The sequence below is a fragment of the Salmo trutta genome, chromosome 15 (genome assembly GCF_901001165.1).
Source record: "Salmo trutta chromosome 15, fSalTru1.1, whole genome shotgun sequence".
Classification (NCBI taxonomy): domain Eukaryota; kingdom Metazoa; phylum Chordata; class Actinopteri; order Salmoniformes; family Salmonidae; genus Salmo; species Salmo trutta.
Genome location: NC_042971.1, coordinates 34284099 through 34299320, shown reverse-complemented (window position 1 = coordinate 34299320; position 15222 = coordinate 34284099). Strand labels below are relative to the sequence as shown.

General features: G+C 42.9%; 1 protein-coding gene across 2 annotated transcripts in view; it reads right to left on the bottom strand.

The window, feature by feature from the left end:
• Positions 1-15222, bottom strand: part of cltca (clathrin, heavy chain a (Hc)) — a 75165-nt gene that overhangs the window by 8739 nt on the left and 51204 nt on the right. For both annotated transcript variants that reach the window (XM_029691153.1, XM_029691154.1), the window contains 14 exons: positions 13700-13825; positions 13336-13478; positions 12881-13115; positions 12435-12557; positions 12040-12185; positions 11563-11746; positions 10907-11099; positions 10540-10697; positions 9056-9328; positions 8467-8784; positions 8085-8216; positions 7808-7918; positions 7209-7379; positions 6636-6857 (listed from right to left, as the gene is read on the bottom strand). In XM_029691153.1, coding sequence (XP_029547013.1) covers positions 6636-6857; positions 7209-7379; positions 7808-7918; positions 8085-8216; positions 8467-8784; positions 9056-9328; positions 10540-10697; positions 10907-11099; positions 11563-11746; positions 12040-12185; positions 12435-12557; positions 12881-13115; positions 13336-13478; positions 13700-13825 — 2535 coding nt within the window. The remainder of the gene's footprint in view (positions 1-6635; positions 6858-7208; positions 7380-7807; positions 7919-8084; positions 8217-8466; positions 8785-9055; positions 9329-10539; positions 10698-10906; positions 11100-11562; positions 11747-12039; positions 12186-12434; positions 12558-12880; positions 13116-13335; positions 13479-13699; positions 13826-15222) is intronic.

Here is a 15222-nt window from a genome sequence, read left to right as displayed (position 1 = left end):
TATCAGACCATAAACCATGGGTATGACAAAGAAGTACTATTTACTGGTTTAATTACATTGGTAACCAGTTTATAATAGCAATAAGGCACCTGGAGGGTTTGTGTTATAAGACCAATATACCACAGCTAAGGGCTGTATCCAGGCAGTCCGCGATGCGTCGTGCATTAGAGCCCTTAGCCGTGGAATATTGGTCATATACCTCAGGCCTTATTACTTAAATACACTGCTCAAAAAAATAAAGGGAACACTAAAATAACACATCCTAGATCTGAATGAATGAAATAATCTTATTAAAACTTTTCTTTACATAGTTGAATGTGCTGACAACAAAATCAAAAATAATCAATGGAAATCCAATTTATCAACCCATGGAGGTCTGGATTTGGAGTCACACTCAAAATTAAAAGTGGAAAACCACACTACAGGCTGATCCAACTTTGATGTAATGTCCTTAAAACAAGTCAAAATGAAGCTCAGTAGTGTGTGGCCTCCACGTGCCTGTATGACCTCCCTACAACGCCTGGGCATGCTCCTGATGGTCTCCTGAGGGATCTCCTCCCAGACCTGGACTAAAGCATCCGCCAACTCCTGGACAGTCTGTGGTGCAACGTGGCGTTGGTGGATGGAGCGAGACATGATGTCCCAGATGTGCTCAATTGGATTCAGGTCTGGGGAACGGGCGGGCCAGTCCATAGCATCAATGCCTTCCTCTTGCAGGAACTGCTGACACACTCCAGCCACATGAGGTCTAGCATTGTCTTGCATTCGGAGGAACCCAGGGCCAACCGCAACAGCATATGGTCTCACAAGGGGTCTGAGGATCTCATCTCGGTACCTAATGGCAGTCAGGCTACCTCTGGCGAGCACATGGAGGGCTGTGTGCCCCCCCAAAGAAATGCCACCCCACACCATGACTGACCCACCGCCAAACCGGTCATGCTGGAGGATGTTGCAGGCAGCAGAACGTGATTGACTTGGAGTTACATTGTGTTGTTTAAGTGTTCCCTTTATTTTTTTTTGAGCAGTATATATAAAATTTCATCACTACAAAATGTGTAATTTCTGAAACATTTAGAAAAAACTGCATTCTCTTCACAAACAATAATTTAGTACTATGGTTAAATGCAGTCTACAACTGGTTTGCAGTCCTTTTTGAAAGGAGGTCTTAACTATGTGCTGGCAGTATGAGGAGACTCAAGACGGCGTTCATTAAAAGGCGTTCCAACTTATTCTACAAAATTAACTTTCCTCTCAGACACTCTTGGGGCATCAAGGGTGCTTTAGTGGGTTGAAAGGTCAGGACTGGAAACCAATGGCAGACTGGCATCATTGGTAGACTTCCTCAGACTAAGGGTTGTCATTGTTGAGTAACTACAGATCTACTACAGTGCTTGGCTGCCCAGTCGGTGAGAGTCCGTTTGAGAGGACTCTCAGAAGGCACTACTCGGTGTGTGGGTGTTTGGAAAAGTGATAGTCTAACAGATGACAGAATTAAAATAAAACTCATGCAGATTCCTGAGGTTGCAGTCCTCCAAGATAAATGAATAAAAGTGTAATAAAGAGATGGAATATAGGAATAGACTTTCAACTTTTCCTTAATTGCATTAACCTGGAATGGAATTCAAGAAGCGCTTAAAATTCAGTTTCCCATAGTGCAGAGAGATCAGGCTGAGACAGCATACAGAGATGGGCAACCAAATATACATACTGTAGAAACGCAAATTGAATAGTTAGAAAAGACAGTAACACTCCTGTCTAGAAGGAAGTCTGGAACAATTTATTTAAGAATTTTTCTAGTTTGATTGTTAAACTATCCTTTCCATCCTAAGAAATATTGTTTTGAAGATCTTTTTCACATTTACATGCATCAAAATAGTTTCTACTGTGCTGGCCAAATATGAAAATTGGCAAAATGTTTTCAATTTAGTAGGCTAGTGTACAGCTGTACTAAAATATTGAGAGCAGAGCAGTCCAGACTGCATTAGCCCTGTTCTAACATGTCTATCAATAAAACTAGCATCCTCCATTGGCTGGCCTAGAGAGCTGCTGGACTACTATTCCATTCAGAGCCATATAATACATGTAGTGCCTTCAGAAAGTATTCAGACCTTGAACATTTACACATTTTGTTATGTTACAGCCTTAATCTAATTATTATTATTTTTTCCCCCTGATCAATCTACACACAATACCCCATAATGACAAAGCAAAAACAGATTTATACATTTTTGCTCATTTACAGACACTTGTCCCAAAGCCAGTCCTGCATTGTCTTGGCTGTGTGCTTAGGGTCATTGTCCTGTTGGAAGGTGAACCTTCACCCCAGTCTGAGGTCCTCAGCACTCTGGAGCAGGTTTTCATCAAGGATCTCTGTGATTTGCTCCATTCATCTTTCCCTCAATCCTGACTAGTCTCCCAGTCTCTGCCGCTGAAAAACATGCATCAATGTGGGGATGGTGCCAGGTTTCCTACAGACGTGACACTTGGTATTCAGGCCAGTTCAATCTTGGTTTCATCAGACCAGAGAATCCTGTTTCTCATGGTCTGAATTTTTAGGTGCCTTTTGGCAAACTCCAAGCGGGTTGTCATGTGCCTTTTACTGAGGAGTGGCTTCCATCTGGCCACTCTACCAAGTGCTGCAGAGATGGTTGTCCTTCTTGAAGGTTCTCCCATCTCCACAGAGGAACTCTGTCAGAGTGACCATCGGGCTCTTGGGCACCTCCCTGACCAAGGCCCTTCTCCCCCTGATTGCTCAGTTTGGCCAGGCGGCCAGCTCTAGGATGACTCTTGGTGGTTCCAAACTTCTTCCATTTAAGAACGATGGAGGCCACTGTGTTCTTGAGGGCCTTCAATGCTGCAGACATTTTTTGGTACCCTTCCCCAGATCTGTGCCTCGACACAATCCTGTCTCGGAGCTCTATCGACAATTCCTTCGACCTCATGGCTTGGTTTTTGCTCTGACATGCACAGTCAACCGTGGGACCTTATATAGACAGGTGTGTGCCTTTCCAAATCATGTCCAATCAATTGAATTTAACACAGGTGGACTCCAATCAACTTGTAGAAACATCTCAATGATGATCAATGGAAACAGGATGCACCCGAGCTCAATTTCAAGTCTCCTACCAAAGGGTCTGAGTACTTATGTAAATAAGGTATCTGTTTTTTGTTTAATACATCTGCAAAAATTACTAAACCTGTCTTTGTTTTGTCATTATGGGGTATGTGTGTAGATTGCTGAGAATTGTTTTATTTAATCCATTTTCGAACAAGGCTAACGTAACAAAATGTGGAAAAGTCAAAAGGTCTAAATACTTTCAGAAGGCACTGTAATATGTAGCTTAGGACTGACCCCATTTAGTCGACTGGTCAATTGTTTGGTCGATAGGCTGTTGGTCGACCGAGATTTCTTTAGTCGAGCAGTCCAATTATTTTTTTACATTTGTTATGGAGCACAAGACACCGGTCTGATTCGCACCTATCTCAGTGGACTAATCTATTGAAGGCCACAGGGATGGCACAGGCCATCAGACATGTCACACTGAAATTGTATAAGGTTATATAATGTAAAAATAAATGGTGCAACACTAATACATGGAGCAATATATAACAAATGTGCTTTCTCCAGCGTTGGATACGGTCACTGTCTGCGGCTCTGAAACAAATCTTCAGTGTGCCATAGAATTACCACCTTTCCCCGTGTTGCTACTCTATGTGCACAATAGCAAAGTTAACCAGCATATTGAGAACAATGCGGTGGAGGCAGCAGCAATGACGAGGAAACAACCCTTGCCTTAGGCTAATTGTCTAAGAAAATTGAACAGAGGAAATCAACTTAATTAGGTTTATAATCCATAGCCTAACTTAAATGTGCCCGGCTTTATAAATCCACATATAGAGTACTATTTAAAAATTTGGACACACCCACTCATTCAAGTTTTTTTTTTTTTTAAATATTTTTCTGCATTGTAGAATAATAGTGAAGACAAACTATGAAATAACACATATGTAGTAACCAAAAAAGTGTTAAATCAAAATAGATTCTTCAAAGTAACCACCCATTGCCTTTGACAGCTTTGCACACTCTTGGCATTCTCTCAACCAGCTTCATGAGGTAGTCACCTGGAATTAATTTCAACAGGTGTGCCATGTTAAAAGTTAAGGAAAGAAATTCCACAAATTAAGTACATATTATGGCAAGAACAGCTCAAATAAGATAAATAACAGCTATCATTACTTTAAGACATGAAGGTCAGTCAACGCAGACAATTTCAAGAACTTTTAAAGTTTCTTCAAGTGCAGTCGCAAAAACCATCAAGGGCTATGATGAAACTGGCTCTCATGAGGACCGCCACAGGAAAGGAAGACCCAGAGTTACCGCAGCTGCAGAGGATAAGTTCATTAGAGTTACCAGCCTCAAATTGCAGACCAAATAAATGCTTCAGAATTCAAGTAACAGAAATCAACATCATCTGTCCAGAGGAGACTGCGTCAATCAGACCTTCATGGTCAAAGTGCTGCAAAGAAACCACTACTGAAGGACACCAATAAGAAGAAGAGACTTGCTTGGGCCAAGAAACACGAGCAATGGACATTAGACTGGTGGAAATCTGTCCTTTGGTCTGATGTGTCCAAATTTGAGATGTTTGGTTCCAACCGTTGTGTCTTTGTGAGATGCAGAGTAGGTGAACAGATGATCTCTGCATGTGTGGTTCCTACCGTGAAGCAGGAAGGAGGTGCTGGTGACACTGCCAGTGATTTATTTAGAATTCAAGGCAAACTTAACCAGCATTCCGCAGCGATACGCCATTCCATCTGGTTTGCGCTTAGTGGGACTATCATTTGTTTTTCAACAGGACAATGACCCAACACCCCTCCAGGCTGTGTAAGGGCATTTGACCAAGGAGGGGAGTGATCGAGTGCTGCATCAGATGACCTGGCCTCCACAATCACCCGGCCTCAACCCAATTGCGATGGTTTGGGATGAGTTGGACCGCAGAGTGAAGGAAAAGCAGCCAACAAGTGCTAAGCATGTGGGAACTCCTTCAAGACTGTTGGAAAAGCATTCCAGGTGAAGCTGGTTGAGAGAATGCAAAGCCGTCATCAAGGCAAAGGGTGGCTACTTTGAACAAAATCTAATATTTTGATTTAACACCGTTTAACACCGTGTTATTTCATAGTTTTGAGGTCAATATAGAAAATAGTAAAAATAAAGAATAAACATTGAATGAGTAGGTATGTCCGAACTTTTGACTGGTACTATAGATAGAGCGATAGATATGGCTGTGGTTGAGGTGTGCAGACAGACATGCTCAAGTCACAGCAGTCCCACATGCAGCATCCAATGACGAGCTCCACTTACTTGGCACTTAATATCAATGACAAGGTAACAAACAATTGGACTCGAGAGAGGAACTAAAGATCGTTTCAAAGCAGAGGGGACACCACCTTGAAACAATGCATCAACAAGACACTTGTACTGTACTAAAATAACATTTTAATTTCAGATGATGCAGTTTAATTTGTTAGAGCATAAAAAAAAAAATCAATTACTGTCTTTGATATGGAAAGGGTTAACAAAAAAGGGGAAATTCAAACTAATGGCATCGGAGCCGAGGTTTGTTTAGCTTTATCAAACTCAGACAAACAGAAGAGACAAGGCACTAAAAATAAAAAGACAAGTTGATAGAAAAACCAAATAAATAACTCTTCCTATTGAGTCTACTGGCATGCCACACAATTATATTCTAAATTGAATATTCTACTGATTTCAGTAATTATATTTCTATTACAACACACATGCTGCGAAGTCTAGACTGCTGGACTGACTTCTAAAGGAATCATTGAAGAATCTCTGGTAGAAACTGAACTTGCCATAAAAAAATAAGGTATTGTGCTACTAACTAACTAAGTGGCTTTTCAAACATGGCAAACTGCTAAAAGCAGTTGACTGTAACAGAAGATCAATGCACAGTGTGTTTGGATGGCTTTGGGTAAAAGTGGACAATGGAATTTAGGATCAGCTTATTTTCACTCAATCCTAACCTTAAAGGGGCAATCAGCAGTTGCTGCATCCTTTTTGGACTTAAAAATTAACAATGTGTACCAATTGATTTGTGAAGAATATAACTTAAATGCTTCATGAGCTTAGTTCAACTGTCATACCCCATCAGAACACAATATCAGTTTGTTTTACTCCAATGTTTGTAAACAAAGTAAATATATATAACCTCAAAACATGGTTAAAACTATGATTTTGTTGTCAGTCCTTGCATCCATAGCTCTGTCTATGAATTTTAGAGTGGTTACATTTCTCCAGTCCCATCCCTCAGCTTTTAGCAAAACAGGGGCGGGGACTTCATTTGTTGTTGTTTCAACTGCTGATTGCCGCTTTAACCTTTTGGGGTAAGACATTCCAAACTGACCCTTGATCAATGACCAGGGGAAAGTTCACCCAACTACCTCTGAAAGCAGACCTGGGTCGTGTTCATTAGCCACCAAATGGAATAAAACTGACATTTTCCGTTGCGTGCCTTACTGAACACAACCCTTGGACCCGTAGAATAAAACCACCATGCCTGATTTGGCTTAGCCCACTCAACACTCCACCTAGCCAAGTCCAAACAGACACCCACCTTGGAGAGGTACTCTCTCATGACCTGGATGAAGTAGGGCATGGAGAAGTCCATGATGTTGTGCTTCCAGGCCGTCTCCAGAACCACGTCTGGCCTCAGCAGGTCGTAGCAGGTGAAAAGGCAGGCGGCAAAGCACTCCTTCTTGTCCTCTGTCAGGAACCAGCCCAGCAGCTCCTCAGCCAGCTCCGTGTCCTTGGACTCTGACGCGTACTGCATGGCATCCTGGAGGAAAAGGGGAACTATGAGGAGGTGCTTCAAGATCAGGAGAGGTGACTTGATACATTAGAGGGGAAGGTAGATACCAAGACAAAGTGGCAGGTGTGGCGCAATCTAGTAATGCCTAGAAAGTATAGGACTTATTCCACCTAGGCATAACTTTAATATCCCATTGGGAATTTCTGATTTGCAACAAAGTACACCAACAATCATCTTAACCACTAACCTTACCAGAAAAAAAATTCACATTATCCACCTCTCTCTCCTAACAAATTACGTTAAATGACAATGGCACTTTCCCCAGTGAATGGCAGTCTCAGGAGAAACAAGCCTTGTAAGAAGAGAATGAATGATTACCTTGTAGAGTCTGTCCTTCTTGCAGAGCTCCACACTCTGTTTCCAGCGGTTGTTACCCTTGAAGAGGTACGCAGCGATTCTCCTGAACTCCATCAGCTCGTGTTTCTCCAGGCGCTGGGCCAGTGAGATGTTGTCGAAGTTGTCATAGGCATCTATAGACGTCCTCAGAGCCTGAGACCACGGAGGGAAGAAAGGATGAAGTAACTTTGTTGTTCAGTGAGGCAAAAAACACTGGTTTCAAGTAAACAAGGTAATAGAAATGGTTATACTGTATATAGAGCCAGTTCTCCAGACCCAGATTAAAGGGATACTTATTTTGGCAATAATAAGTATCCTTTTATCTACTCCCCCTGAGTCAGATCAACTCATGGATACCATTTGTATGTGCCTGCATCCATTATGAAGGAAGTTAAGAGGTAGTTTCGCGAGCTAATATTAACTAGGACTTTGTCAATGATTTTGTCAAAAGGATTTTGTCAATGAGGCCCTAAGTATCCCTTTAAGCCTAGTCCTGCATAAATACAATTATTCAATGGAAAATGTGTCTGTCTTCCTTGTTTGACAATGTAACAACCAACAACAAAACATTGACCACAAACCTGATAGTCCTCCTCTGTGATGAAGAGGTTGCTAAGTGCTTCATTGACAGACTTGTTGTTGTGGTTCTGTACTGAGCGCAGGTAGGGCTTGACCAGGGGCAGCTGTTTCACCTGGACCACACACACACACACACCGTTGATTACTAGAACTGCATTCACTTTAAGCAGAGTGCACTACTATACATACTCATTCACAGTCAGAGTAACTACTATAAAAAGGTATCAATGCTTCAGTTTCCTGTGTTGGCAGATAGGGGGGACAGAGAGCTCGTCTCACCTTGCTGAAGAAGTTGACAGCACGGGAGTGGTCCAGTCTGGGCGACAGCACTATGAGCAGGTCATTCAGTAACAACGGCTTGAACTCCAAATAGAACTGAGTTGCTTTGTAATACAGCTCCACGTTGGCCACCTACACAGTCACAGGAAAGACAGTAAAGGAGAGATTGTCATGTATGAAAGTATTGTGAAGAGAAGCCAATATGCATGCATATGTACAATTTTGACATTTTACTTTTTAAACTGTTTCATCTATTGTTGATGTGCTTTGTTTTATAATTGTACGTGTATTGAGAGGTTTCAATGTACTTTAAAAAGAAACACTGAACAATATCACATTAAGTCAAGCTTTGTCATAGTTCCTACACAGCAATGACTGGTACCTTGGTGATAATGTCTTTGAACTGGCCCTCCTTCCAGGCGTCTGTGGGGTGGTTCATCATGGTGATGATGGCGTTGTCAAACTCCTCGTACTTATCGTACAGGAACACCAGCTCCGCCCACAGGTGGGCCTGCTCCGCCGCCCGCAGAACCTTTGGAATGTTGACTCTGGACCAGAAGAGCTCCAGGTGCTCCCTCATCTTCTGGGGTTTGAATTTGGAGTAGAGGATGGCCAGCTCAGTGAACATGCCCATGTGAGCCCGCTCCAGCCCCAGGGCTGCCTCCAGCATGGTGATCAGCTCCTCAAAGTAAGCACGGTCCTGAACATGGGGGGGTTAAAGGTGGTTATGAGTTTGTAGAGGTAAAGCATTAAGAGGTTCTAAAGCACCACATGTGATTGTCAAGAGAGAGTGTGTGGAGAGAGGTGGACGAAATTAGGATTTTTCAAGTTGACTACACTGAAAACACAAATTTAATACAAACAACCCTTGACAGGGCCTAGCAGCAAGGAGGATAAGGTGCATCAAGACCGAGTGGGTCGTGTGTGTGTGTGTATATGTATGTATATATATATATATATATCAGTCTTACCTGGTAGTAGTTGATGAGTTCCTCCAGTTCGTCAGCATGCACCACGATGTGGAGGCCACACATCTGGGCCAGCCGGAACTCCTTCCCATCCACGCAAGCGAAGCACACCTCCTTCCAGGTCCTAGTGCTGTTGGCCTTGCGCGCCCCGTCTACCGCCGCCTGGTACTCCCCGAGGTGCACCAGGGTAGACGCCAGGCGGCCGAAGTTGGACACGTTGTTGTACAGTAACTTGGCCGCATCGTACATTTTCTCGTCGTAACAGCGGTCGCCGACCTTAGAGGAGAATCGTATGAATGTCAATCAACATCTTACATAAGGAGTTGTTCAGGAAAACAAATGATTTCCTGGTGAACTAGGAGTGAAAAATCACATAATTTATATTTCCCATTGACTTTGAATACAACAACCTGTACTGTTTAATGTATCAGTCTGGTCTACAGTAACAGTACCTGTTGTATGCAATTTGGTCTACAGTACCCATTGGATGCAACCGGGTATTAAAAACCTGGATAGCTGACGCCAGGTCTTTGCCAATCAGAGTTTTTGAAGCCACCAGGCCACCATAATCCTACTCCTCCTTTCAGGGCTTTGATTAATGGAAGCTATTCAAGGCAAAAATGATATCCCCACATTAAAATAGCCAACAATGTCACAATGTGCGGCATATGGATGCAGCCAGCACCAATTCAAGGCATGTTGGAAAACATTTGGTATGTAAGCACCAAAATGAACTGTTTCTATTTGAGACCGACTGCTTCTGACAGCTTGTGGTACTGTGTAATCAAATGTCTGTGTATTGTCTGCATGTACAATTGAACTGCTGTTCTTATGGATTTTCTAATAGTCCTTTCAATTGATGAACAAATATTGTGCATTGACAATGAATGTAGTTAAAGCTAGCAGCCAGCCTAGTACCTACATGACATAATGTGTACAAAAAAGGCCACCGGTGAACCCAGTGTTTTTTATAGTGTGAGTGAATCTGGCCTTAGGCTTTCGTACTAAGAGTCATTTAGTGATCTTGACTCTATTGCAATGTCTATGTATTGGCTTGATGGAGGAGTAACTTTCTACCAGATTGAGCTTAAATTGGTCAGCAATATTGAGAACATTTATGGGATAATGGATTAACTTCTCCAGCTTTACATTATACAATCGACATTGTGTTGCTTTGTAGTGTAGAGAGTTGAGCTACATGTTTACATTTCAACAGCTACAGGTTTTGGTCGATGTATTTTTCTCATTATACACGAATACATACTTTTCTTAAACACTACATAGTATTGTATGAAATGAACAGAAGCCAATCATTTCTCAAAAACCTTTCTTTTTGTCCTTGAAACATTATTGAAATACTGTAAAGTGGGAGTGTCATAATGAACAGTGACTTCAGAACAGCGCCCCCTATCAGTCACCTAGTGAATACATACTCAGTGGCCAGTTAATTAGGTACAGTACATGTTGTATTAATTTGTCTACAGTACCTGTTGGATGTGGGCGTTGTTGGGTCCGTTGATGAACTCCTCCAGCTCAGCCAGGCGGTTGGTCTTGGCCAGGGCGAAGATAAGCTCTGTCTCCACATAGGACTCACGGGCCTTCTTACGAGCCATCTGAAGAAACTTCACTAGGTCCTCCCAGTTACCTAACACACACACACCCCCCCCCCAGAACAACCATTAGTCAGCTAAGAGAGGCAGTACCTTGGATCCTGAGGTCAGTCAGTGAGCCAATGATGATTACAGAAAGTCACCAAAAACAGTTGGGTATTCTGCAGACTATTCACTGACTTTAGTTGATTTTACCCATTATCCCACCACCTATCCCAGCTATAGTCTGCCCCACCATCCTTACCACTCTGGTCAGCGGCCTGTACCACCTCCATGTAGGCAGAGGGGTCGTCAGCCTTGATGTAGGAGTCAATGGCCTCCTTGACCAGGCCCTTCTGCAGCTGAGCCTTGGCCAGCTGGCTCCACACGGCCGGCTCGTTGCAACGCTCGGCAAACTCATAAGCCCGGTCCAGGTTCCCAATGTGCTCAATCAGAACCTGGGGAGGAGAGACAACAGGGGAGTCAACATCACAGGAAGTCAGACGGTGTGTGTCAATCTTGTTGACTAGCTTCCTCTTCTCAACAGCTTTCCTTTATTAGATTTGTTTTTAACCACCTTTTTATTTATTTTTTAATTTTTTGTTGTTGGTGAGGGGGTTTAAAGGTACATTACCTATTTACATTTTTAAGTTTAGAAAACATGTACCCGTAGGCTGCCACTCAAAACAAGAAAAAAACTGAAATACATAGAGTTTAAGTAATAATACATTCAGTATAAACAGGAAAAACCTATCTTTCACCTGTCCAATATTTTCAGATCAGTGATACTGAACGTAAGGAGAGGGGGAACGAAAGCTCAAGCGACACAAGACTACTGACATTCAGACAGCCATAAGAGAGATAGAAAAGGGTGATATGACTACTCCATGGAGTTTGTGGGGGTTAGGGTTCATCGCTCACCTGCACAGCGGATGTGTTGACGTCAAACTTCTTGAAGATGGCGAATGCCTCCTCGAAGAGCTCGTTGCTGATGGCGATGTTGGCGATGTCTGGGGCGTCATAATTATCCAGGCGGTTGATGTACTCCATCACACGGGTCCGGTCCGCCTTTATGGCCGTCAGGATCAGCAGGTTCTGCAGGTTTCTGGATCAACACACACACTATCCTCAGCATTGACACACAAACACACAATATAATCATGCACCATCTCGGAATTCACCGTAGTGAGGTTCAGCAATTGTATGTGTAAAGTAGTAAAGTTTACTTTACATGTACAGTAAAGTGTGTTGCGATTTTAAATGTACTTTAAATAAAGTTTGATTTGATTGATTTGGAAAACTATGACAAAGATGGAGATAAGACCGAGAGAGAAGACACACAATGGACAGCCCAGCCTACAGTGAGCACAGGTATCAGAGCACTAAGAGCTCTGTTACCTGTGTTCACTGAAGACGGAGTTATCCAGTACGATCTTCTCCAACAGCTCAATGAGTTCGTTGGGCAAGTCTGCAGTCATGAAGGCCTTGACTGTGACTGACACCTCCTCTGGGTCCTGGGTCTCAGACAGGGCTGTCTGCACCACCTGACAGTGAGGGAAAAAGAGATTCAGACAGGGTCATGAGGAGATGCATGAACCTCAAACTCCTTTGGTTACAGTAGGGTTCGGCCCAATTCCACTCTCAATTGAAGAAGTGAACTGAAATTCAATGAATTAACTGAAACATCCTCGTAGAAAACATAGGTCAATTTACAATTCATAAATTGATCAGGAAATCAACCCCAACCCTGGTTCAGAGCTGGCACAGGGGTAACAGAAAGATGGGGGTCCTACCTGGTCGATGAGTGGTCTTCTGAAGGGGTTGGTCTCCAGCAGCACGCTGGCCCACAGGTCCGGGTCCCTGCGACGTACCAGGTAGCGAGACAGACTCTTGAACAGGGAGTTCTCGTTGCACACCTGAGAGGAAACAGAGAGAACACAGTTACTCCACCAGGCTCTCACCTCACATTCTGAAATAACCTAATATGTAGGCTATTCCCAGTATTGCTTTTAACCTTTTAATGATTTTAACCGACTTTCTTTGTTTACTTTCTTTGGTTTCAGATCAGTGATACTGAACGTAAGGAGTTGTAAGCAAAGAAAGTCGTAAGCAAAGACAGTTGGTTAAAATCATGCATAACAAGGTAGATAATTTATCACGCAATGCCTTTCTGTAAAAAACGTAATTCTATACAAAACTTCTCCTAAATGAAAGAGGAGAGGAAGAACAGGCTACTGACATTGATGAGTTCCTGGTCACACTGTCCTCTCTCGTAGGCCACGCAGGCCAGGTGGGGGTCCCTCTTCTCACAGTACTTGCCCACCACGCGGCTGTCGTAGTAGGGGTTCTCACGCAGGAAGCGCTCAGGGTTGTTGTTACTGTCGATGTAGATCTTGGCCAGGGCATTGTGGGTAGCGGGCTCCTCACACCCCTCGTGGATACGGGCCTCCAGCCAGGGCAGGAGAAGCTTCAGCCTGAAGAAAAGGAGGGGAGAGAGAGAGGGAGAGTGAGCCTGCTGACTACTACTGATAACACAGCTAGTATAGTAAAGACTAAGTTATAAAGACACTGTTGTTCTGATGGTGTTTGAAGAGGTTGGGAGCTTGGGGCTGACGTACCAGCTACTATCAACTACATTTCACCCCTCTAACTACGAGTTATTTTTTGCCATCTAATGAGAAGGGGTTGTTGTACCGGTTCCTCTTCTCCACCTCGGCCACCAGCTCATCAGTGGAGAACTGTCCTCTGACCACCAGGATCAGACTCTTAATGACGTCCTCAGAACAGTCCACGTCCAGAAGCCCTCCAATCACCACCGGCAGACGGCTGGGGTTCACCTAACACACATACATGTCAATATCCCGCACACACATTCCTGGACACTGCACGCACACACATTCCTGGACACTGCATTTTGAGTGTGGGGGTGTTTTTCGAGTGCGCTAATAAATCTAGTTCCTGTAGTTAGAAACTGAGAATATCAAGTTTGAAACTTGGTACATTTTGGAAATGTAGACAAGTCTTGTCTCGTAGATGCTTGCTAGGTTGTTTGACTTACTTTCTGCACGTAGATCTCAATGTATTTCTGCAGGTTGTTGCGGTACAGGTAGAGGACCAGGTCGTGGACGAAGTCGAAGCGGTCACACACGATGATGAGCGGGAGCTGGTCGGTCAGCTTGGCCTCCTGTCCAATCACAGAGCAGGGGAGGGGTCAAGGTTAGTTTGACATCTCTATGAGATTGTACACCTGATCACAGCCAAACCTGACACGCTTTAACCACAGAATTCACAGGCTATATGTGATCGTAAGGGACAGTATTGAAGCTTTGAATGTTTTTTATTTTTAGTTCCTGTATGTATAGACGTTTAAGAAAGTAGCAAGTGGTTCAATGTTAAAATCCAAGCTATAAGTTTGACTAATCTTGTTGGGGTCATACAATCACTAATGTACTAATGATAAAATACAGAATCACTTAAAATGAAATTGGGAAGTTATTTCCAGTTAAAACGATCCTGCTCGAGTGATTTGAAAATTAGACATCAAGAACTCCAACGACAAACGGGAGGCATCACACTTTGAGAGGTTAGAAGATGGTTAAGTACTGCAAACATTTTGCTTACTACGACTGAGTGGACAGAAGAAAAGAAAACCCTATAGTAAGGCTCAATCACACATGTACATAGACCTAGGTCTCCATCTGCTGGTACTACTGAGGTACTGCCACACTCTCCCAATATTCCACTCCAGAACAAACGCAACTGTTTTAGAAAACGTGCAATAAGCATTTATATAAGGAATTGGCAACTCGTTCTCATTCTAAGAAAAATAGCCTAAGCATCTTCTTATCCAGGTAGGCCACTTGATTTCAACATCTAAACTAAGTGAACAAGCTTTGTTGTTCAAACAGTTGGAGAAGGACAGGAGGGTGTATTCATAAACGTTCATCTGTTCTTTCTAACTTGTTAGCAAGCAAATAACTAAGTTGGCTACACTTTAAATATAAAAATAAGCTGGCTACTTAAAAAAAAAATATATATTTCATCAACAGACTTGAAAGGCATATTATTGCAATAAATCAGGTTAAAATGTTTTATTAAAATAATTGTATTATTATTAGTGGGTCTTATGGTTGTGGAAGGCTTATATTTAGCCTAGGTATAATTTTGCATGCAGTTTATTGATCTTTAAATTGTGCAACAAAGCTTCTTTAGAGAATTTACATTTTTAAAAAATCCAGATAAATGACATGGCCAAAAGTTTGTGGGCACCCCTTCAAATTACTGGATTTGGCTACTTCAACCACACCCGCTGCTGACAAATGTTTAAAATTGAGCACACAGCCATGCAATTTCCAAAGACACTGTCAGTAGAATGGGCCTTACTGAAGAGCTGTGTCTTTCAACGTGGCACCTTCATTGGATGGCATTTTTCCAACAAGTCAGTTTGTCAAATTTCTGCCCTGCTAGAGCTGCCCCGGTCAACTGTAAGTGCTGCTATTGTGCAGTGGAAACATGTAGGAACAACAACGGCTCTGCCGCGAAGTGGTAGGCCACACAAGCTCACAGAACGGGACCTCTGAA